Source organism: Ovis canadensis, chromosome 9, assembly GCF_042477335.2.
Source record: "Ovis canadensis isolate MfBH-ARS-UI-01 breed Bighorn chromosome 9, ARS-UI_OviCan_v2, whole genome shotgun sequence".
Classification (NCBI taxonomy): domain Eukaryota; kingdom Metazoa; phylum Chordata; class Mammalia; order Artiodactyla; family Bovidae; genus Ovis; species Ovis canadensis.
The window spans coordinates 83,034,160-83,059,152 of record NC_091253.1 but is presented as its reverse complement, the minus strand read 5'-3'; the positions used below and the strand labels follow the sequence as shown (position 1 = coordinate 83,059,152).

Here is a 24,993-nt window from a genome sequence, read left to right as displayed (position 1 = left end):
AACTATGATTTCAAAATTAGATTTGTTCACCATACCTATTATCTTTAAAGTAACCATTTAAAGAACAGAAACTGTACAAACAACCTCTATTTTAGAGGCCACATGGGAGAGAAGAGGACGATTTCAAAATATTTTATGGATTTTAAGACCTGAAAAAAAGAGACATGGAAAGAAACTTAACAGTTCTACTTATAAGGGAAAAAGTACAATTTCCTGTTCCACAGATAAAGAATGGGGTTTCTTTTCAAAACTGACAAGGGTTTTTGGCGCTTTGTGACTAAAGGTGATATGAAATCTTTGTGCCTTTAGATTTAATGAATCACAAAGCTGAAATGCAAGTAAAAATCAGCTGTGCTTACTGGCCACCTTAAGTACACGAGATACATACAAAAAGCACAAAAGAACATGAAGAAAATTAATGTTCTCATGGACACTGAAGCTTTGTAAAACTGAATTATGCTTATTAACTGAATCTAAGAAACATACAAATAGTTATAAGAGCATACAAGACATATTTCTGTTCAGTTGCTCAGTCCTGTTCAATTCTTTGAGACCCCATGAACTGTAGCCTGCCAGGCTCCTTTGTCCATGGGATTTCCCAGGCAAGAACACTGGAGTGCACTGCCATTTCCTTCTCCAGGGGATCTTCTCGACCCAGGGATCGAACCCACTTTTCCTGCATTGGCAGGCGGATTCTTTACCACTGAGCCACCTGGGAAGACCTTGCGTATAAGACAATACAGTCCCACATGACATAGTGTGTATTTATAAACAATGTGTCATAAGGCATAGGGTATTATTAAACAGAAACAAAGGCCCACTTTGGGGCCTTATGTAAGTCAAGTTTGTCTTGTTAACGAAGGGTTTCTTTCACTGAACAGAAGTGAGAAGAATCAGAGTAAAGAGCACATTTCAAATTAGAAGAATTTAGTGACTCAATTCTATAGATACTAGCTAAGGCAAGGTATGCTACTGCTAAAAGAAGTGATATGATACAAATACTGTGTAAACATTACCTTGCTGTATACAACCTGCGGGAAGGCAAACTGGTGCAGCAAAGAGATCAGCTAAAAAGCAAGTACAGAAACTCTTCTACTTGTAAAATTTTACTTGATCAAGTTGCAGTATAAAACAAAAGCACGCTCACTCTGTTTCAAAGTATTTATAGTCAATGGTGCTCACTATCATTTGGCCGTCTCATTTTTTCAGTGCATAGAGTGCTCCATAAATATTAACTTCATTATGGCTGTTGAATACAAAAGCAATCCCACGTGTTGAAAATACAAATAAAAAGGGTTTGATTCCAATGGAAACAAATGAACTTAAAAAAATACCACCTCCAAAGTAAAAAATTCACAAGCAAATGGTGATTGTTGAACGGTCATGTGTGATGAACCTACGAATGATCCTGAGGGTAATAAGTGAATCATGCAAAACATGGAAGACATGGAGAATAAAGTGTATAGTTAGAGGATTAGCCTGGAAACCACATGCCAGCTGGTCCACTGTTAATTGAAAAGAAGGGCACCAATTTGAAAAGTTACAGTATGGTGAAAAGTGCTAAAGATGAGATTTTTGTCACTAATCAGAAGCTTATGGTTCATAAATTCAAGATCTGTGAATATACTCAAAGTGAGGAGTGTGTGGTCAGGTCTGTAGGTCCCCTGGCTAATGATAATGTTACTGCCCATCAGGTACTTCTTTTTCTCATGTCTTTTCACATTTAATTATTACTATTATTAGCTCTATTTAACCAATGACTATAAAATGGAGGTACAGAGAAATTAACTAATTTTCCTAAAGTCACAAAAAATTAAATGTCCAGGCAGTAGGCTATAGAGCGGCACTCTTTTCTTTTTAAATATTTATTTATTTTGCTGCACCAGGTATTAGTAGCAGCATGGGGAATTTTTGGTTGCCAGGACACACTACTGCCCACTAGGGAGCTCCCTATGACACCCGGAAATATTACCAGGGGATGAGGGGGAAGAGGCCTCAATAGAATTTCAATAAAGATAAAAGTGGTCTCATTTGGTAAAAAACTGTGTCTTGGTCCTATATTTACATGGAGAAAAAGGTACAGAATCTATGATAGCACAGATAAAGAGGGTATACTTAAAGTTTCTAAAGACTGATTCCTATTGGCTACAAATCTATACAGGGACTGCCGGCAGGACAAAACTGCTTCCTAGTCTCTTTGGAATTAAACAGGATTCTAGAAGTTCTTTTAATAATAGTATGTACATATATACATTAACTCCAGGTAAGCTGATTAGGATATGGGGCAGAATAGAAGCAGTAAGGGTAGGCAGTGAAGGCTGAGGGAGGTATTTCAAAGGAAAGAGAAGTAGAGAAGAGGAAACCAGAGAAGGCTGGATGACTAATGGAAAGTGGTTGTGTTCTTATAGATTCTTCATATTGGACAAACCGGCAGAGTTTAGAAAGCAAGCATGTCGAGCATGAAGACCATGGATTGCTGAGAACACAGGGCACGTACCCCGTTGAGTGTCAGAATCTGCAAGATGAGTGACATGTAAGTACAAGATGGCCCTTTGGCAGGATGCCCCCTGGGAGGACACAGCTCAGCTTTGCAACTCAACAGGGAACACAGAAGCCCTGGTCAGGAGGAAACTCGGTTTCAAAGTCCACTTCTGCAACATGACTGGGTTTGTTGCGCACACTTAAAACCTTGATTTTTTTGACCTTTGTTGTCCAGACTCCTTTAATACCTGAGCTCTGTCGTAATGAAACTGTCAGAAGAGTCAACATTCTGAGGATGGACTGAGCTAGAAGGAGACAGGTTGGATGCAAGTAGCACCCCTTAGAATTACTTCATATTTCATTCTAATTTTTTCGAGAGGTCGGCAAACTGACCTTTTCCCTTTAGGGAAATAATTACTAGCACTCTAATAGCAATGTTTACTAGTCTAACATGGGAAAGCTTTTAATTCATTTAAAATGTAAGAATCAGCATAAGCAGAAAACTTTATATTAATCTATCACTCACACTTAGGATACCCTCTCAATACCCTTAGACTTGGTAATCACACATATTTATGAAAGCAGGAACTCCTATACCCAGGATATCCTAAATCCAGAATGAATAATAACTGGATATTCATTCCTCTACATTAGAGCAGATACTTAAGAATGGATACAGCAATAAACTTATTCCTATAATTCTTAATGATTATTTCAAGGACCAAAATATTCACTTAGTCATTAGCTCTATTCAAGGCAATAACTTCTCGGCTTCTTAAAGGTCACTACTGTCCAGAGCTTCCCAGGTGACTCAGTGATAAAGAATCTGCCTGCAATACAGGAGACCCAGGTTTGATCCCTGGGTTGGGAAGATCCCCTGAAGGGAATGGCAACCCACTCCAGTTTTCTTGCCTGGGAAATCTCATGGACAGAGGAGCCTGGCAGGCTAGTCCATGGGATCGCAAAAGACTTAGCGACTCAACAACAGTGACAACGCTGTCCAGAACAAACAAACAATAATCAGGGGCTACATGGCAGTAAAATACAATACATTTTAAAGAGTTAAAATAGGTACAAAATGTGGAAAAATACAGAAAGAAAATTTTTAAAAAATATAGTCTTAGTTCTAACAGGGTTACAGCACAATATGAATATAAGATCAGCAGAGTACTCTTAATGGAACTACCTAACTAGTTTTATCCTAAAATTTCTAAGGGCAAGAATAATTTTGAATTTTGCTGGCAAAGCACAAGATAAAATGAATACAGAAGATTCTACCTTTTATACCTTTTTAAAAAGGCTGTAAAAGGGCAATTTTTTCCTGGAAGGGTATAAAAACGATTGATACGTTACTCACATTTTCTAAATTTAAGCACTCTAGATGAATAAAATGCTAAGCAAGCTACTATTTCTATTTCCAGAATGGGAAAAACTAGGAATTTTTGAAGTTTACTGTGATTCTTGCTGGAAACAGAAGAAATGCAGGAATTAGCACCAGAGCAAAGATAAACTGTGCTTGAAGTTCACAATTTTATAAGTCATTTCTATCAGCCTTGATACAGTTTTTAGTATAACACATCTTCTGAAAGTATTCCAGTCTTGGTGTCCTCTGTCAAGGGTGACATCCAGAAATAAACCTAATATTCAGATTATGTTTAAGGGAGGAGTAAAGAGTTTGACGGACTATGTTCTGGATATTATATTTCTATCACTGCAGCTTAAGATTAAATCACCCCCTAACTTGTTTCAATCTGTTTGTTGTTGTTTAGTTGCTAAGTCATATCCGACTCTTGCAACTGCATGAACTGCAGCCAGCCAGGCTAGGCTCCCCTGTCCATGGGATTTCCCAGGCAAGAATACTGGAGTGGGTTGCCATTTTTCTCTCTTCCCGACCCAGGGATCAAAACTGTGTCTCTTTTATTGGCAGCAGATTCTTTACCACTGTGCCATCAGGGAAGTCCCATATGGGTCTGTTAATTAACGCTGCTCATCTGCTAAGTGACTGGCTTGTGCACAGCAGATGCACAGTATCTGCAAATCCATGCCTTAGCAAAAGTACAAATAATTAACATGATCTCAGGTCTCCAAAATCCCTGAGGATGGTGACTGCACCCATAAAATTAAAAGATGCTTGCTCCTTGGAAGGAAAGCTATGACAAACCTAGAGAGCTTATTAAAAAGTAGAGACATCACTTTGCTGACAAAAGTTTGAATAGTCAAAGCTATGGCTTTTCCAGTATTCATGTAAGGATGCGAGAGTTGGACAATAAGGAAGGCTGAGAGCCAAAGAATTGACACTTTCAAATTGTGGTGCTGAAGAAGACTCTTGAGAATTCCTTGGACCACAGGAGATCAAATCAGTCAATCTTATAGGAAATCAACCCTGAATATTCATTGGAAGGACTGATGCTGAAGCTCCAATACTCTGGCCACCTGATATAAACATCTGACTCACTGGAAAAGACCCTGATACTGGTAAAGACTGAAGGCAAAAGGAGAAGGAGGCAAATGATGTGATGGTTAGACAGCAACACTAAGTCAACGGACATGAATCTGAGCAAACTCTGGGAGAGAGTGGTGGACAGGGAAGCCTGGAGCGCAGCAGTCCAAGACGTCACAAAGAATCAGACATGACTTAATGAACAACAACACACTGAATAATTACTGTCAAAGTTTTGAAAAAATTATTCTCAAAGTTAACAAAGTAGAAAAAAAATGTCAAATGTTTGAATGCAACTTGCTTTTTACCTTCAGCAGAGTTGGCCTGCTCACTTGAGCAGATGATCACTTCTGCCGTCTACACACTGCACACTTCTGTCACACTACACCCTGTCCTGTCTATGGTACTGCTACATTTAATGTTCTGCTGTTGACTTTATTTATTAAGAACATACAATTATAAGATATAATAATCCTGCTATAAACATAATTGTTCAGTAAACATTTGATATTTATAACACATGAAATGTTATGATTAGGTAAATGCTTCACATAAAATATATTATTTTATAAAAAGTTATAGATTTAATTATGCAGTATATAATATTACATATAAAAGTATAATATATAAACATTATAATACTACCATTGTATCACTGCTAAAAGTAACAGGGAATCCTCTACTCCAAAAGCTCAAGTGTTTCAAAAATAAACTCTCTGAAGGCAGGCAATGTTTGTATAGTCATTGTTTATAAACTAAACTAATATGGTATTTTTTTGGTTTTGTTTTTGAAATGTACTCTGTTTTGTATTCTCCACTCACTTTCTTCATTTGAAGCACAGTTCCTTGTGATCATACTAAGTTCTGTTTTTATATTTTGAAATCCTAAAAACTAATGTGGTGTTGTTTCCTGAACTAATTTTTTTTTTTTTAATGTACTATCTTGTATTCTCCACTCACTTTCTTCATTTGAAGGACAGTTCCTTGGGTTCACACAAAGGTCTGTTTTTGTATTTTGAAATCCTAAAAACTATAAAATTTATAAACTTTCCTTCCTCCTGACATTTGCAACATGAATAAAAGATACTGTACTGGTCAAAAGAACTGGTGAAATTCTTTTTCATAAGTTTAGCAAGAGGTCCAGGTATTTAACTGAATAATTAAAAATAACATTAAAATAACAGGAAAGGTACAAAGAACCACTTGTACCTGTTGCTTTATTCATGCAACTTTTCTATATTTAAAAAGCAACTGTGAACTGCTATCAAATAATTATAGTTTAAGCTTCATTTGCTTTCAGACTTTTTTTTTTGTTAAGACCTGAAAATTCTAGGACAATAAAAGTATTACTAAACCAAGATGCTCTTCCAGGAAAACTTCAATATACCATATTATAGTATTCAAGCCTAAAACTGGATAAAACTAAAGCTATTTTACTACGGTGCTTCATGCTATTGTAAAATGTTGCTCAATAATTTGTAAGCAAATTATTACAACATAGAAATAATATCTCCTAGGGACTTTCCCGGCAGTCCAGTGATTAAGATTTCACCTTCCAAGGCAGGAGGCATGGGTTCAATCCCTGGTCAGAGAGCTAAGATTCCAAATGCCTCGCAACCAAAAATCAAAACATAAGCAATATGTAACAAATTCAATACAGACTTTAAAAATGGTCCACAGTTTAATTTTTTTTAATTTAAAAAAAGAAAATATCTCCTACTTTAAAAGGCCCACAACTAAATTATTAGTTTTAAAAGACTTATAGGATCAGTAGCATGCTAGGCCATTGAGGACAAGAATAGGAACTACAAAATGAAAAAACACAAAAACAAGAAAGGGTGATGATTTTAATAGAATAAAAATTCTGACAGAATATAGGAAGAATAACAGGTAACAGCTACTATTTTCTATACTCTGGTAATTCAATTAATATGAACATGTATTAGGAAAGAAACTTCCTAAGCAGATAACTCTCCTTCTCTGCTCTCTGAAATGTCAGCCTTGCCTGACAAAGATTTGAAGTCAAATATAAAGAAGATTCAAGATTGGGCTAACCTGAGAGCTTTTAGCTACAGATGTTATAAGGTAGGAACATTCAGCAGCTGTATCACTGGTGAACTGGGAATAACATTAAATTTCATAAATAAAAACTTTCTAGCTCAGAAAGCACTTGTTCCAACATCTGTACCTATGAGCAACCAGAAAGTCTTAAATTTCAGGGTAGTTTCTGCTTAACCATTAAAGAAAGCCAATCTCATTCTTTTATTCTTTACAATGTCACAACTTTTGAGCCATGAATCTGAAAAGAAGTAAACAGTTACATTTCTGAACAGTCTGGCGAAAATAAAAGGTTGGGACTTTAATAGAAACAAGGTTAAGAAACAAGTTAAACAGGAAAAGCATGATTATACGCAGTCTAAGTGCTCTCGTTTATAGGCGGTAGCTCTGTACTTTAGCATAATCCTTTCTGAAAGCAATCTGTCAAAAGGTTTTCAGAGTCATTAAATTCTTTATGACCTTTGATACAGTAATTCCAATTCTAGAAATCTACGCCAAAGAAATAACCTCAGAAATTTTAAAAAGGGCTAAATATTTATTAAATTGTTCCTTGCAACATAATCCAGCCTAGGGAGAACCCACTGGGGAAAAACCCAATGATATGTTTAAGAACATTACAATATAGCCACAGGATGGAAACTTTACTATATAGGTATTAAAATAACAACTATGAAAAATATATGTATTCTATACAATGTTAAATAGAAAAGGCAGGAGCCACAATTACTTATAACCCAAATGCAAATACAATTATTTTTAAAGGTATACACAGAGTACAAATGAAATAAATTATAATGTTATTAGTTACTAAGAATACAAGGTTAGTGGGTGATTTTTGTAATCTTTTTGCTCTTCTTACAATTTCTATAAATATTTAATGTAACTTATATAATGTATAAACAGAATTTGTGAAAACAAAAATGATTTGGAAGTAATTAAGAGCAATGAGGATATAATCAAATTACATCTAAAAATATTCTTTTTTAAAAAAATTGAAGTACAGTTGATTTATGATGTTAAGTTTCAGGTGTCCAGCAAAATGATTCAGTTATATATGTATATATGTATGTGTGTATATATATATACATATATATATTCTTTTTTAGATTCTTTTCCATTATAGGTGAGTGTACCTAGAATTATTCTGATTCAAATACATATAGATTATATAGTAAAATTCAAAGTAGATACACATTAAAAATCAAATATATTTAATGTGTATAAATCAAGCTGATCTAAAAAATGTTTCATTCTATGTAGGAGATGAACAATAACTTAGCCATTTTACAAACTTAGACATTCAAAAGAGAACAGGAGGCATTTAACTTAGGCATTTTAAAAAAAGAATATTAAAATAGCGTTCCTACTTTCTTATATACAATTAAATTACTTACAATTTCTATGATATAATTTCATGATTTATGTATGAAATCACATAAAAAATTCTAAAGCAAGCAAGCATACAAAAAATAACTTTATCCAATCATTCTTTTCCATTATACAACCACTAGATATATACTTTTTGCTAACTCCCATTTTCTCGTGACAATTCCTACAGCATAAGAACCAGCAAAAGGATAAAAACATATCTCTTAGCAAAGATTTAAGGAAAAGGAAGATGAAAATGACCAGAACGCTAGAAACAGAAATAAATTATCTGAGGCCTAAGAACCCAAGGTATATTATTAACCATAAGTTACTAATTCCCATAAAAATTCATATGACTAAACAAAACTAAGTCCCTGGTACTACTTACAACTAAGTAAAGAAAAATATTAAATCATTTACCTCACACCAGACAGTGTAACTAGGCTTTTTATAAATTCATGATCAACCGTAACGTGGTCATTATTTACCACTGGATTCACTATTCTCAATTCTATGGTTAAGTTCTTGAGACAGGAATATTTTTAAAATTAACTTTTATTAGAGCATAGTTGTTGTACAATGTTGTGTTAGTTTTTGCTGTATAGCAAAGTGAATCAGCTATACATACATATATAGCTGATGTAATAGCTGATATATATATGTATCTCCCCTCTTTTTTGGATTTCCTTCCTATTTACCACAGAGCATTGAATGGAGTTCCATGTGCTATACAGTGGGTTCTCATTAACCATCTGATTTATACACATTAGTGTATATGCCAATCCCGTTTTCCTAATTCACCCGACTCCTAATTCCTGTCCATATGTATCCACATATCCATCCTCTACTTCTGCATCCCTATTTCTGCTCTACAAGTCCTAAGTTCACCTGTATCATTTTTCTATATTCCACATATAAATAGTGTTATATGATAATTGTTGTTACTGTTCTGATTTACTTCACTCTGTATGACAGTCTCTAGGTCTCTCCATATCTCTGCAAACTGCATCATTTCATTCCTTTTATGGCTGAGTAATATTGAACTGTGGTGTTGGAGAAGACTCTTGAGAGTCCCTTGGACTGCAAGGAGATCCAACCAGTCCATTCTGAAGGAGATCAGCCCTGGGATTTCTTTGGAAGGAATGATGCTAAAGCTGAAACTCCAGTACTTTGACCACCTCATGCGAAGAGTTGACTCACTGGAAAAGACCCTGATGCTGGGAGGGATTGGGGTCAGGAGGAGAAGGGGACAACAGAGGATGAGATGGCCGATGGCATCACCGACTTGATGGACATGAGTCTGAGTGAACTCCGGGAGTTGGTGATGGACAGGGAGACCTGGTGTGCTGCGATTCACGAGGTTGCAAAGAGTCGGACACGACTGAGCGACTGGACTGAACTGAGCTGAATGTTCAGTAGTCTGTATGTGCCACATCTCTATACATTCTTCTGTGGATGGACATTTAGGTGGTTTCCAAGTCCTGGCTGTTATAAACAGTGCTGCAGTGAACACTAAGGTGCGTGTATCTTTTGGAATTATGGTTTTCTCCAGGATATGCCTAGGAGTGGGATTGCTGGGTCACATGGTACTTCTACTTTTTAGTTTAAGGACCCTCCATACTGCTCTCCATAGTGGCTGTATCAATTTACATTCCCACCAACAGTGTAAGAGGGTTCCCTTTACTCTACACCATCTCCAGCATTTACTGTTTGTGAATTTTTTGATGGTGGTCATTCTAAATGGTGTGAGGTGATACCTCACTGTACTTTTGATTTACATTTCTCTAATAATTGGTGATGCTGAACCTTTTCATGTGTGTGTTGGCCATCTGTATGTCTTCTTTGAAGAAGTATCTATTTAGGTCTTCTCATTTTTGATTGGGTTGTTTTTTGAAATCAAGCTGCATGAGCTGTTAGATTAATCCTTTGTTGCTTCATCTGCAAATATTTTCTCCCATTCTGAGGGTTGTCTCTTCATTTTTTTTACGGTTTCTCTTGCTGTGCAAAAGCTTCTAAGTTTCATTAAATCCGAATTGTTTCTCTTTGTTTTTATTACTCTAGGAGGTGGGTCAAAAAAGATCTTGCTGTGATTTATCTTAGAGCATGTTCTGCCTATGTTTTCTTCTAAGAATTTTTTAGTTATCTAGCCTTACATATAGATCTTTTATCCACTTTGAACTTATTTCTGTGTATGGTGTTAGATAATGTTCTAATTTCATTCTTTTACATGTACCTGTCCAGTTTCCCAGCACTACTTATTAAAGAAACTGTCTTTTCTCCATTGCATATTCTTGCCTCCTTTGTCACAGATTAGGTGACCATAGATGCGTGGGTTATTTCTGAGCTTTCTATCTTGTTCCACTGATCTATATTTCTGTTTTTGTGCTGGTATCATGCTGCCTTGATTACTGTAGCTTTGTAGTATAGTGTAACGTCAGGGAGCCTGATTGCTCCAGCTCTGTTTTACTTTCTCAAGACTGCTTCGGCCGGGCTTCCCTGATGGTCCAGTGGTTAAGAATCCACCTTGCAATGAAAGGAATACCACCAGTTTGGTCCCTGATCCAGGAAGATCCCACATGCTGCTGTGCAACTAAGCCCATCTGCCACAACTACTGAACCTGTGTACTGCAACTTCTGAAGCCTGTGTGCCTAGAGCCTGTGCTCCACAACAAGCAAAGCCACCACAGTGAGATGCCCAAGCACTGCCACAAATAGTTCCCGCTGGAAGCAACTAGAGAAAGTCCGAGTGCAGCAACAAGGACCCACCAGAGCCAAAATATAAAATAAATCTTTTTTTAAAAAAAGGACTGCTTTGGTTATCTGAGGTCTTTCATGTTTCTATACAAATTGTAAAATTTTTTGTCCTAATTCTGTGAAAAACGTCCTTGGTGATTTGGCAGGCATTACACTGAATCTGCAGATTGCTTTGGGTAGTATAGTCAATTTCACAATCCAATTCTTCCAATCCAAGAACATGGTATTTTTCTCCATCTGCTTATGTCATCTTTGATTTCTCTCATGAGTAACTTAGTCTTTTGAAAGTCAAAATTGTTCAGTCATGTCCAACTCTTTGAAGATAGCTCTTTTGCCTCCTTAGGTAGGTTTACTGCTAGGTATTTTATTCTTTTTTTTGTTGCATGGTAAATGGTATAGTTTCCTTAATTTCTCTTTCTGATCTTTCATTGTTAGTGTATAACAATGTAAGAGATTTCTGAGTATTAATTTTGTATCCTGCAACTTTACCAAATTCATTGATGAGCTCTAGTAGTCTTCTATTGGCATCTTTAGGACTTTTTATGTATAGTATCAGGTCATCTGCAAAAAGTGAGAGTTTTACTTCTTCTTTTCCAACCTGGATTCCTTTCATTTTTCTTTTCTGATTGCTGTTGCTACAAATTCCACAACTATGTTGGATGAAAAGTAGTGAGACTGGATATACTTGTTTTGTTCCTGATCTTAGAGGAAATGCTTTCAGGTTTTAACCACTTTCAGGTCTGCTGTGGTTTTGTCATGCTGCTGCTGCTAAGTCACTTCAGTCGTGTCCAACTCTGTGTGACCACATAGACAGCAGCCCACCAGGCTCCCCGTCCCTGGGATTCTCCACGCAAGAACACTGGAGCAGGTTGCCATTTCCTTCTCCAATGCATGAAAGTGAAAAGTGAAAGTGAAGTCACTCAGTAGTGTCCGACTCTTAGTGACCCCATGGACTGCAGCCTATCAGGCTCCTCTGTCCATGGTCATATATGCCCTTTATTATACTGAAGTAGGTTCCCTATATGCTCACTTTCTGGAGAGGTTTTTTTTTGTCATAAATGGATGATGAATTCTGTCAAAAGCTTTTTCTGCATCTATTGAGAAGAACATATGTTTTTAATTCAATTTGTTAATATGGTGTATCACATTGATTCATTTGCATGCACTGAATAATCCTTGCACTCCTAGGATAAATCCCACTTGATCATTGTTATGATCCTTTTAACATGTTGTTAGGTTTGGTTTGCTAGTATTTTGTTAAGGATTTTTGCATCTATGTTTATCAGTGATATTGCCCTGTAATTTTCTTTTTTTGTGTGATATCTTTGTCTGGTTTTGGTATCAGGGTGATGGTGGCCTCATACAATGAGGTTGGGAGTATTTATCCCTGCAATTTTTTGGAATTGTTTGAGAAGGATAGGTGTTAGCTCGTCTCTAAATGTTTGACAGAATTCACCTATAAAGCCATCTGGTTCTGAACTTTTGTTTCCTGAAAGATTTTAATCACAGTTTCAATTCCATTACTTGTGACTGCCTATGCCTGTGTGTGTGCTCTGTTGTGTAGAGTCTTTGTGACCCCATGGACTGTAGCCCACAAGGCTCTTCTGTCCATGGGATTTTTCAGGCAAGAATACAGGACCAGGTTGCCATTTTTCTCCTCCAGGGGATCTTCCTGATCCAGGGATCGAATATGGGTCTCTTATGTCTCTTGAATTGGCAGGTGGATTCTTTACCACTAATATCACCTGGGAAGCCCCTACTTGTGATTCGTCTGTTCAGCTTTTCCCATCGCTTCATGTTGTCTCTGCACAGCCAACAGCAGTCCTCTCCCTAGATTCACTTTCCTAACCCCATGTTTTAGCATTCGGCCCCACCAGCATTGGCAGCTTCTGCTCTCATGCTGGGGTGCCCAGGGTAGATTCTGGAGGAGGCTTTGGCATGGACAGGCCACATGGGCCCCACGTGTGGTCAAAGGAGGCTTTGGTGGTGGTGGTGCTCAGGACTCTGGAAGCTGCAAGAGTGGGCAGAGGAGGCCTTGGCTTGAGCAGCAGATGAGCCTGCTCAGTTGGGAAGGAATATTTTTACTTACTGCTTACTCCCATCCTTCTCAGCACAAGGTACATATCAGGTGTTTAATACAAGCTGAATGAATTTAATTCATTATAGTTAGGGTGACTGTACATTCCAAATTGTCTAGGATAGTTCTGGTTTGCTTGTGGTATCAGTATATTGAAAACAGTGTATCCTTTTGCTTTCAAAATGTCCTGATCTCGGTGATAAATTACCTGAAAATACTACAGCACGTAAGTTAAAATTCTTCAAAAATGTCATTAAAACTTCCAGAAAGTAAACAAGGAATGAGCTAAGGCGCTAAGCACTGTCAAATAAAGCAGCAGAGGTGACAAGAGCAGGTGAAGAGCAGAAGCAGGCAGCTCCACAGAACACTGAGCCACCTCATCACTTTTGCTGCTTGCTGGTCCCAAGAAAGAGCAAGTCCTACATTTAGAGATTCTTCCAAAAGCGAATTTCCCATTGATAAGAGCACTGAAAGGGCTCTCATTTCAACCAGGGACACAAGGAATTCAGAAGGCTTATCCTATACCAAGCATTACACCTTCTATAGATCCATACTGACTAAAGAAAAACTGCAATGAACCTGTACATCCAAATTCACGTTTTGAGAGAGCATCCATTTATATTTTTAGTGATATGATTGGGATACACTTCATCTTAATCTCCTCTTTCCACAAAAGAAAGACTTTTATAAGACAAACTTTCAGGAAAAACAATAAGCCATTAATAAGGTTTCACTGGGCTCTGAAATTAATTTATCGATATACAAATACATTCAATTAAAACACTCATTTTGTTACAGACTGAACTGTGTCACCCCTAAGACTCCTATGCTCAAGTCTGAACTGCCAGTACCTCAGAATGTGGCTGAATTTCGAGACAAGACCTTTAAAGAGGCAACTAAATTAAAATGAAGTCACATGGGTGGGCCCTATCTAACGTGATGGGTGTCCCAATAAGGAGGTCATGACACAGATACACAGAGTGAGGACCGCGAGAAGACACAGACAGAAGACAGCCATCTAAAACCAAAGAAAGGGGCCTCAGAAGATACCACCTCTGCTAATACCTTAATTTTTGATTTTTAGCTTTCAGAACTATGGGAAAATAAACCTATGTTATAAATCCATATAACTCAGCCAACCAATATTTTCAAATATCTAACTCATATTACAAAATCATGCATGGTGAAAAAAAAACCCTTTAAAGGGAAAGAATGGTCACTGGATTTTTGTAAAACAGGGAACAAAAGTTCACTGATGCAGTTTCAGATCCCATTTGCAACTAACCTTTAAGAAACCACCACTTGTTGAGTTCTGGCACTATATCAAAGAAGAATTCTCACAATTATCTGAAAAATGTTATGGAACTACTCCTCTCTTCAAATTACACATTGGTGTACTGCTGGATTGTCTTCATATTGTCAAAGAAACATGTTACAAACGGCTGAGTGCACAGATGTCAGAATCCAGGTACACCTTTATAAGCCAATTTTTAAAGTTTGTAAAACTGTAAAGCAATACCATTCTTCTTACTGATGTTCTTGTTTTAGAAAATGCATTTTTAATAAAATTATGTTATTGATGTAAAGATACCATGGATTTACTACTTTCATATGCAAGTAAATGAAGAACTTTTTAAACAATTTCTCAGTTTTAATTTCTAATACAGTAAGTATCAGTAGCTATAGTCTATATAAACATAAGCTCTTTGAAGTCCTTGTTATGGGATGAATTGCAACCTTTCCAAACTCATCTGCTAAAGTCCTAACCCTCAAATATGACTGTATTTGGAAGCCAGGCTGTAACTCATAAGGATAGGACCCTAATCCTATAGGACTGAGGTCTTTACAAAGAAGAGAAAGAGACATCAGAGTACCTCATTTTCTCCGAGAGCACACACAGAAGCACACACGAGAAGGCACCATCGGCAAGTCAGGAAGAAAGGTCTCATCAGAAAACAATCCCTCCAGCCCCCTGACCTTGGACTGCTAGCCTCTAGACTGTGAGAAATTAAGTATCTATTATTTAAGCCACTCAGCCTACGGTAATTTGTTATGGCAGCTGCCTGAGTAGACTAATACATACAGTCCCTGACATTGTTAAAAGTTTACAAGGAGTCCTGAGACCAAAAAATCTGAAAATCACTGAATTAGATAATAATCATTTGGCTGTGTAAATTAAACATTCGTAAACAATTTCTTACTTCATAGTGACAACTTGGAAAAGTCATCGCAATTCCCAGTAGATATTCAAAGTAGAAAAAGGGAGAAAATTAAGGTCAACCCTAAATAAACCTTTTTTAACTTGATATACACAACTGTATAATATTTGAAAGCATATGAAAATGGGGGAACACACTGTAGAAGAATTAACATAGGCTGCAAAGGCACCTATTTTTCACTTTCAGGAAACCACACCGGTCGATCTGTTTGGCCTGGCACAGGCTAACTCCTAGACTACTTGTTAAGTCTATTAACTTTCTAAATATAAAGTCAGATATAAAACAAAAGAGAAAACCTTCAGTTTTGCTTAATGAGAAAAAAATAACCACAAAATTGTAAGAAAACATGAAGAAATCAAGCAGTAAACCGACAAACACACCAAGTGCAATATTTTTAACTACACAAAACTCATTAAGAATATAAGGAATAATAGCGAGAAACTCTGTTTCAGTTTATGTGAAAATCAAAGATTCTGCTCTCCAAGTAACTGTACTTGATAAGGTAAAAATGGTATCAAAGTTGTAGAAATCACCTAAGAATAAAAAAAAATTAACTGAATTATAGTTGATTTACAATGCTGTGTTAATTTTAGGTGATAGATTATTTTCTATTAGTTTATTAGAAGATATTGAATATAGTTCTTTGCCCTTATTATTTATTTAAGAATGAACATTTTAATAGTTATGGGCCCTTAAGTAATTATTAATTAATAAAAGCATTTAAATGGATGGAAAAATGCATTTACCTTAGCAAGTTTCTGAATCTCATAGACGCAAAAATGTTGTTGGGGTGCTTTTTAGTAACATATAAATTGTGCATTCAAGTACTACAGTTTCATGTATAGTAGCATTTCATCTAAACGTCAGGAAAAAAATGCTAATTTCTAAGGCTCCAATACTATGAACAGCGTTCAAAATTACATTTATGAACAGCATTCAAAATTATATTTTAATAAATTTCATTTCATATAACTTTGTATGGAAAAAAAACACAAATTCAACTTGAGCTAACTTTTCTCTTGGTTCAATGTTTGTACAGAAAAATAATTATGCAGTCCGGTCTGGAAAAGTATAATCAACCCACAGGCATGCAAGTATCAATTTTATCTTGTGAGAATTTCTCCATGTTCCAGTTCTTTCCTTATTACATGCTGCAAAAAGCAGTAATGATTTTTATAGCCAAATATCACTTCATAAGATACCAGGTGACTTTCAATATTTACCATATAAGTCATGCATGAAATTTAAACATTACAAAAAATGACTTACCAGTTGACACTCCTGAAATATGCACATTTTCAGAATGTTCTGCAAGAGCACCATTTCCTAAAATTAAACATAATGAATAAACTAATTTCCAAGATAAAAATTTTAAAAAATTTTCAGATTCTCCCTCCAACAGAAAAACAGGTACTTAGAGCTACTTATAATATTCAGAAACTAAATTAAAGTCTCATAATAATCTTAAAAACAATACTATAAAGCCCCAAATCATAGTAAGAACAACAAAGTGTTTTGGAAATCACAACAAAGTAGTGTAATATAAAAGCCAAGTATACAGATGTGATTAATACCAGAAAGAATTGTCTATCAAGTGAACAGTCAAAAGAGAACTTAGTACTATTACTAGAAAAGGGACAATCATAAACTTTTTAGAACAATATTTCTCTAAAAGCATGCTTAATCAGTCCACAATGTGCTCATTGCTACAGTCATACATGTTGGTACTTAAAAAAGAAGGTCTTGCATTGCACTGTCTTCTAAATCTGTCAACATTTTCCTATCAACAACTCTAACTGTCTTTAGGGGCTTCCCCTGTGGCTCAAATGGTAAAGAATCTTCCTGCAATGCAGGAGACCTGGGTTCTATCCCTGGGTTGGGAAGATCCCCCGGACAAGGGAAAGGCTACCACTCCAGTATTCCAGACTGGAGAATTCCATGGACTGTATAATCTATGGGGTCACAAAGAGTTGGACAAGACTGAGAGACTTTCAATCAATCGTCTTTAGAGTAGAGACATAATATTATCCTGATTTTCTATACCTCCTACCACAAAGTGGGCACATGGAAGCATTCAAGTAACTGAAATCAGTTACCAAGTGTCAGCTAGAAAAATAGTGCGCAAAAAGACTCCTTTTAAAGTAGAAACTATTTACTCCTTTAAATGAGTAAACAGAGTCCCTCAGGTATTATTCTTAAAAATTTCATTTAGCTGTATTATGAATGATTTCCCTCTACCTCTACTTTTCTTCTACAAGTTGCTCATGTTTACTTTCAAAGTTTTGTCTCTGTCTATGCATTAGGTCAATTTCCAGCTGATAAAGCATTCTCCCTAGTGCAGGGCAGGTCCAGAGGAAGCTAGGTGGGAGAAACTTCAATGACAAAAGCAGAATTCTCTTTGAGGGTTCAAAAAGTGAAGATAATAATAAATATTATAATTAATAGTTTATCTTTTAAACCACCACATTTCTGTGGTTCCTTGATTACTGTTTAGCATCCCCCAAGGCACTAAGGGGGATCTTCACGACCCAGATAATCACGATGGTGTGATCACTCACCTAGGGCCAGACATCCTGGAATGTGAAGTCAACTGGGCCTTAGGAAGCATCACTATGAACAAAGCTAGTGGAGGTGATGGAATTCCAGTTAAACTATTTCAAATCCTGGAAGATGATGCTGTGAAAGTGCTGAACTCAATATGCCAGCACATTTGGAAAACTCAGCAGTGGCCACAAGACTGGAAAAGGTCAGTTTTCATTCCAATCCCAAAGAAAGGCAATGCCAAAGAATGCTCCAACTACTGCACAATTGCACGCATCTCACACGCTAGTAAAGTAATGCTCAAAATTCTCCAAGCCAGGCTTCAGCAATACGTGAACCGTGAACTTCCAGATGTTCAAGCTGGTTTTAGAAAAGGCAGAGGAACCAGAGATCAAATTGCCAACATCCGCTGGATCATGGAAAAAGCAAGAGAGTTCCAGAAAAACATCTATTTCTGCTTTATTGACTATGCCAAGGCCTTTGACTGTGTGGATCACAAGAAACTGTGGAAAATTCTGAGAGAGATGGGAATACCAGACCACCTGACCTGCCTCTTGAGAAATCTGTATGCAAGTCAGGAAGCAACAGTTAGAACTGGACATGTAACAACAGACTGGTTCCAAATAGGAAAAGAAGTATGTCAAGGCTGTATATTGTCACCCTGCTTATTTAACTTAAGAGTACATCATGAGACATGCTGGGCTGGAGGCAGCACAAGCTGGAATCAAGATTGCCGGGAGAAATATCAATAACCTCAGATATGCAGACGACACCACCCTTATGGCAGAAAGTGAAGAAGAACTAAAAGCCTCTTGATGAAAGTGAAAGAGGAGAGTGAAAAAATTGGCTTAAAGCTCAACATTCAGAAAACTAAGATCACGGCATCTGGTCCCAGTACTTCATGGCAAATAGATGGGGAAACAGTGGCAATAGTGGCTAACTTTTTCTGGGCTCCAAAATTACTGCAGATGGTGACTGCAGCCATGAAATTAAAAGATGCTTACTCCTTGGAAGGAAAGTTATGAGCAACCTAGATAGCATATTCAAAAGCAGAGACATTACTTTGTCAACAAAGGTCCGTCTAGTCAAGGCTATGGTTTTTCCAGTGGTCATGTATGGATATGAGAGTTGGACTATAAAGAAAGCTGAGTGCCGAAGAATTGATACTTTTGAACTGTGGTGTTGGAGAAGACTCTTGAGAGTCCCTTGGACTGCAAGGAGATCCAACCAGTCCATCCTAAAGGAGATCAACCCTGGGTGTTCACTGGAAGGACTGATTTTGAAGCTGAAACTCTAATACTTTGGCCACCTAATGAGAAGAGCTGACTCATCTGAAAAGACTCTGATGCTGGGAGGGATTGGGGCCAGGAGAAGGGGACAAGAGAGGATAAGATGGTTGGATGGCATCACCAACTCAATGGACATGGGTTTACATGGACTCTGGGAGTTGGTGATGGACAGGGAGGCCTGGTGTGCTGTGGTTCATGGGGTAAAGAGACGGACATGACTGAGAGACTGAACTGAAGGCACTAGGATGGCAGAACCTGTGTTCACCTGCCTCACCACTGTATGCACAGTTCCCAGAATAGAGCAGGTACTCAAAGAGCTAATGAAGGAAGGGAGGCCATGGGAGGGCCAAGACAATGAAATGAAATCATGGCAATTAAGTACCTGATACATAGGACCCAAAAAGGTCAGTTTTCATTCCAAGCCCAAAGAAGGGCAATGCCAAACAATGTTCACACTACTCTACCACTGCACTCATTTCACATGCTAGGAAGGTAATACTAAAAATCCTTCAAGCTAGGCCTCAGCAGTACATGAACTGAGAACTTTCAGATGTACAAGTTGGGTTTCAAAGAGGCAGAAGAACCAGAGATCAAACTGCCAACATTTGTTGGGTCATGGAGAAAGCAATGGGGTTTCCAGAAAAACATCACTTCTTCTTCATTGACTACACTAAAGCCTTTGACTGTGTGGATCACAACAAACTGTGGAGAATTCTTAGAGTTGGGAGTAACAGACCACCTTACCTGCCTCCTGAGATATCTGTATGCAGGTCAAGAAGAAAGTTAGAACCAGACATGGGACAACGGACTGGTTCCAAATTGGGAAAGGAATACATTGAGGCTGTATATTGTCACCCTGTCTATTTAATTTATATGCAGAGTACATCATACGAATTCTGGGCTAGAAGAATCACAAGCTAGAATCAAGACTGTCGGGAGAAATAGCAACAATCTCAGATATGCAGATGACACTATTCTAGTGACAGAAAGTACAGACGAAATAAACAGTCTCTTAATGAAGGTGAAAGAGAGTGAAAAAGCTGGCTTAAAACTCAACACTCAAAAAACTAAGATCATGGCATTTGATTCCATCATTTCATGGCAATTAGAAGGGGAAAAAGTGGAAGCAGTGACATTTTTCTTGGGCTCCCTCACTGCAGATGGTGACTACAGTCATGAAATTAAAAGATGTTTGCTCCTTGGAAGAAAAGCTATGACAAACCTCCTAGACAGCTTATTAAAAAGCACAGACATCATTTTGCTAACAAAGGTCCAAAAAGTCAAAGCTATGGTTTTTCCAGTAGTCATGTATGGATGTAAGAATTGGACCATAAAGAAGGCTGAGTGCTGAAGAACTGATGCCTTTGAATTGTGGTGCTGGAGAAGACTCTTGAAGAGTCCTGTTGACTGCAAGGAGATCAAACCAGTCAATTCTAAAGGAAATCAACCCTGAATATTCACTGGAAGGACTGATGCTAAAGGCCCAATACTTTGGCCATTTGATGCAAAGAGCTGACTCATGGGAAAAGACCCTGATGCTGGGAAAGACTGAAGGCAAAAAGAGAAGGGGGAGCAGATAATTAGATGGTTAGATGGCATCACCAACTCAATGGATGTGAGCTTGAGCAAACTCCAGGAGATAGTGAGGACAGAGGAGCCTGGTGTGCTACACTCCATGGGGTTGCAAACAGTGAGACATGATTTAGCAAATGAACAACAAAAGTGCCAGACACACAGCACTGAACTGAAATTCATTTTTATAGCTATGTAAAATATATTTTAATTATTACTGAAGAATAATAGTGATAAAACAACCTTCTTAGTTCAGCTACAACTACAGCCTTCAAAATAAAAAGAGATGTTATATTTCCCTCCATTAAAAATGATCCAGTGGAAATGGTGGCATAGGTGTGTAAGTTGTATTCAGTACACAAATAAATCAGATCAGTTATTTATATAAGTACTGAACATTAGTACCACAGAAGCCACATTTTTCCCAGCAGTATTAAATGATACAGACACAGAAATGAAACTACTAGAAAGCTCTTACATTATTTCTTTAATGTGTACAACTTATGAAAATTGGTAGCATAAACAAAACAGTAAATAAGAAATAGATTCAATAAACAACTAACAAGATTTGTTAAAGGTCAGTGTAAACTGCCTAAATCTTTGCTATTTACAGGAAGATCAGCAGTACTGGCATTACAGGGAACTTATTAGAAAGGCAGAGTCTCAGGCCCTACCCCAGATTACTGAATGAGAATTTACATTTTAACAAGATCATTCCCCTGCTCCCAGTGATTTGAATGCTCACTGACATTTGAGAGGTAGGGTTTAAACCTTCTACTTCTAAAGTAGCTACTACAAATTAAAGCTGTGTAATCTGTGACCCTAAGATTCAAATACCCTTAAGGGAGCATATTAAATTATCCTCAGAGAGTTTTAATATTAGATATATTTTATACATTAAATTTTTATTCTAATTCAGTAAACAGAATAAAGACAAGCAGAAGAAAAACAGCAACAATGTAGTATTCAAGACTGTGGGCTCTGGACTAGATTGCCAGGATTCTAACACCAGCTCCAATATTTACTTGCTGTGCAATTTAGGGCAAGTTACATAACCTCTTGGTGTCTTAATTTCATCTTTAAAACAGAGCAGATAATACCTATCTTACAGGGTTTAGAAGAATTCTTTTAGTAGAAAAAAAACAGAATTTAATCTATATCCCCATCAGCATGTAAATGAACAAATTAAAACAGCCTTACAATAAAATATTCAATAAACCAAATTAATTCTATACGTGGTGGTGGTTTAGTCACTAAGTCATGGCCAACTCTTGCGACTCCATGGACAGTAGCCTTCCAGGCTCCTCTGTCCATGGGATTCTCCAGGCAAGAATATTGGAGTGGGTTGCCATTTTCTACTCCAGGCGATCTTCCAAACCAGGAATCAAACCTGGGTCTCCTGCATTGCAGGCAGATTCTTTACCAACTGAGCTACAAGGGAAGCCTAATTCTATATGTACTCACGTGAAAAGATACACCTACTAAGTTAAATATGCTTCAGAATAACATTAGAATATGATCTAATTTTAATTTTTAAATGATGTATATATAGTTAATGCATATGTTTGTATAAGCGTAAGATATATGAATGCATGTGTGTGTGTATATATATACACACATACATATATATGTGTGTGTGTCTAAGGGTATACACAAACTGAAATTAAACAGGAAGACCTGCTTTGTGTACTTCAGCATTGACCGAATTTAATACAACAGGCACAGATTTCTTTAAAAAAACTTATTCATATTATCCAAAAAATAGAATACATATAGTTCATTTCCCATCATTCTAAATAAACAAATCTTATATTGTATGAAATATAATTTCAGAAGTATTATTGATTTTCAAAACCAACATAACAATACTTTAAGTCATAAAACATACTACCAACTCCCCATAAATTTACTCTAATTTAAAAACAGTCCTATTTAAAAGCTGAAAAAAAATGATAATTCTGGTAACATCAAACAACTATCCCTTTTTTGAGGATTACATTATACTAGATATTTCCTACTCTAAGCATCACATGAAATAAGTAGGCTGCTTAATTGAGGTACACTTGCCATTTTTACAAAAATGCCACTTACAAAACACATGTTATAAGCTGAGAGCACTGCCCCAAATTGCTTTGTTAATACAAAGCTCATTATATTTCCCCTAATGCCCAGCCCCCAACACCCAAGAGAAGAAAACCCCATACATCTGAGGTTGTACACACACCACCTCCTCATTGCAACTACAGTGCGACCATGCAAGACATTCACACGTAAGTCACCCCTTTAAAGTGGCTATACACTGGAATAATACATAGTCTGGTAAAACATTACTTCACAGCCATACATTGTATGTGTATGTGGGCACATGCTCTGTCATGTCCAACTCTGTGCGACCCCGTGGACTGCAGCCCACCAGGCTCCTCTGTCCATGGAATTTTCCAAGCAAGAACACTGGATGGGTTGCCATTTCCTCCTCCAGGGGCTCTTCCTGACCCACCGATCGAACTGGTGTCTCTTGCACCTCCTGCCTTGGTAGGTGGATTCTTTATTACTGGGCCACCTAGCAACTGATTAATTAATTAGTGGACCAGCTAATTAGCTAGAACTTCTAGAAAACAAGAAAAAGTTTAATTATCACTTAAATAAGGAAATAATTTTTAAGATTTAATTTTTTTTCATTCGTATTGACCAAATTCCAAAGACAATTGGTTCCACTTATAATTCTTCTTACCAAGCTAAAATATGGTTCTGTAATTTCTTCAATACAAGAGAGAATCTTCTAAAAGAGATATGTACTGTTTTAGGAAAAGAGAACACAGAATGATGAATTTGAGCTCTGGAACCAGACTCTGTGGAATCAAACCTTAGCTTTACTATTTATTTTATTCATGAACCTAATTAAACAATTTCTCCTAAGATTTACTCACCTGCATAAACAGAATATCATTTAGAGAATGTCTTAATTTATGGTCTCTCCATCCTTGTTGATTTGTATCTTTCTTCCTATCCTTATTCTTTTAGCTAATAAATACTGCTAAGATGTGACAGATACATGCCAGACACACCTTAAGTGCCTCACAAGGCTTCCCTCAACTTATCCTTAAAAAAGCAGTTCACTTTAAGGCAAGAAAACCAGCCTATAGCAATTTAGTAATTTTTTTTAAAAAAGCAAGTAATTGGATGGATTAAAAATTCAAATTCACAGTCATTAAAAAGTTTGTGCTCCTTACTTAAAAAAAAAAAAGAATGCAGACATGAATATACCTACTTGCAAAATAAACAGTACTTAACTTCTTAACTTTCAGAGTTAAAACCCACCTGCCACAGCTACTCCAATTTGCATGGGGGAAGATCACTGGTTTAAAAGTTAATGAGCAGCAGTTACAAGTCACTTATATGACCAGCATCCTACAATCCTGTTTTCACTGTGCAGTGAGAAGAAGTATCAAACATCAAAATATGTACATACATATATATATACCTCCAAAGCAAACATCGCTTCTATTCTACTTTACTTAAACAAAAATTTAAAATTATAAATCCGGCTTAGCAAACTCTCCAAAGTAGGAGCCTTCCCAACTACTCCAAGTTTCCTCTCTTATGATTCACTTTTCCACTCCATCTCTAAGATCTTTCCAGAAATATTAGATTTCCCTTAGAAAAGAGTCAGTTGTGTCTTTTGCCTTTGGACTTTAACATACTAATTTTTTAGGAAGGTATCTCCTAATTCCCTCATACTGCCAACTGCCAAGTCAAGTCAGTTGTGTCCGACTCTGTGCGACCCCAGAGACAGCAGCCCACCAGGCTCCCCTGTCCCTGGGATTCTCCAGGCAAGGAACAACGGAGTGGGTTTCCCTTGTAGTAGGTTAGGTTATTCTGTTAACAGGCTCCTATAGTACTGTCACTTTCTGAAAACTTATCACACTTGTATTATCTGTGTAATGTCTGATGTGTGACCTTAATCAAGGTGGGGGAAGGTGGGAGGGTGCTGGGACATAGCTGGGTTTGTTCTGTTTTGTAACCCAGTGACTAGCACAGAACCCAACACACAATAGGAGATACTTAGTCCAAATCTGATCAAATAAACAAATCAACAGTAGGTTGACGATATATAAGTAAAAGGCATAGTCTTTGCCACCAGAGTTGATTATCTACTGAGAAAATAATTTAAAATATATGAAACAAAAGTAAACA

General features: G+C 37.0%; 1 protein-coding gene across 2 annotated transcripts in view; it reads right to left on the bottom strand.

Annotated features, from left to right (window-relative positions):
- Positions 1 to 24,993, bottom strand: part of LRP12 (LDL receptor related protein 12) — an 86,686-nt gene that overhangs the window by 30,126 nt on the left and 31,567 nt on the right. Inside the window, exon 2 of one of the 2 annotated variants that reach the window (XM_069600396.1) lies at positions 16,667 to 16,723. The exons of the other annotated variant lie outside the window; for it this stretch is intronic. Within the exon in view, the coding sequence (XP_069456497.1) occupies positions 16,667 to 16,723 (57 nt within the window). The remainder of the gene's footprint in view (positions 1 to 16,666; positions 16,724 to 24,993) is intronic. 2 annotated transcript variants of the gene reach the window in all.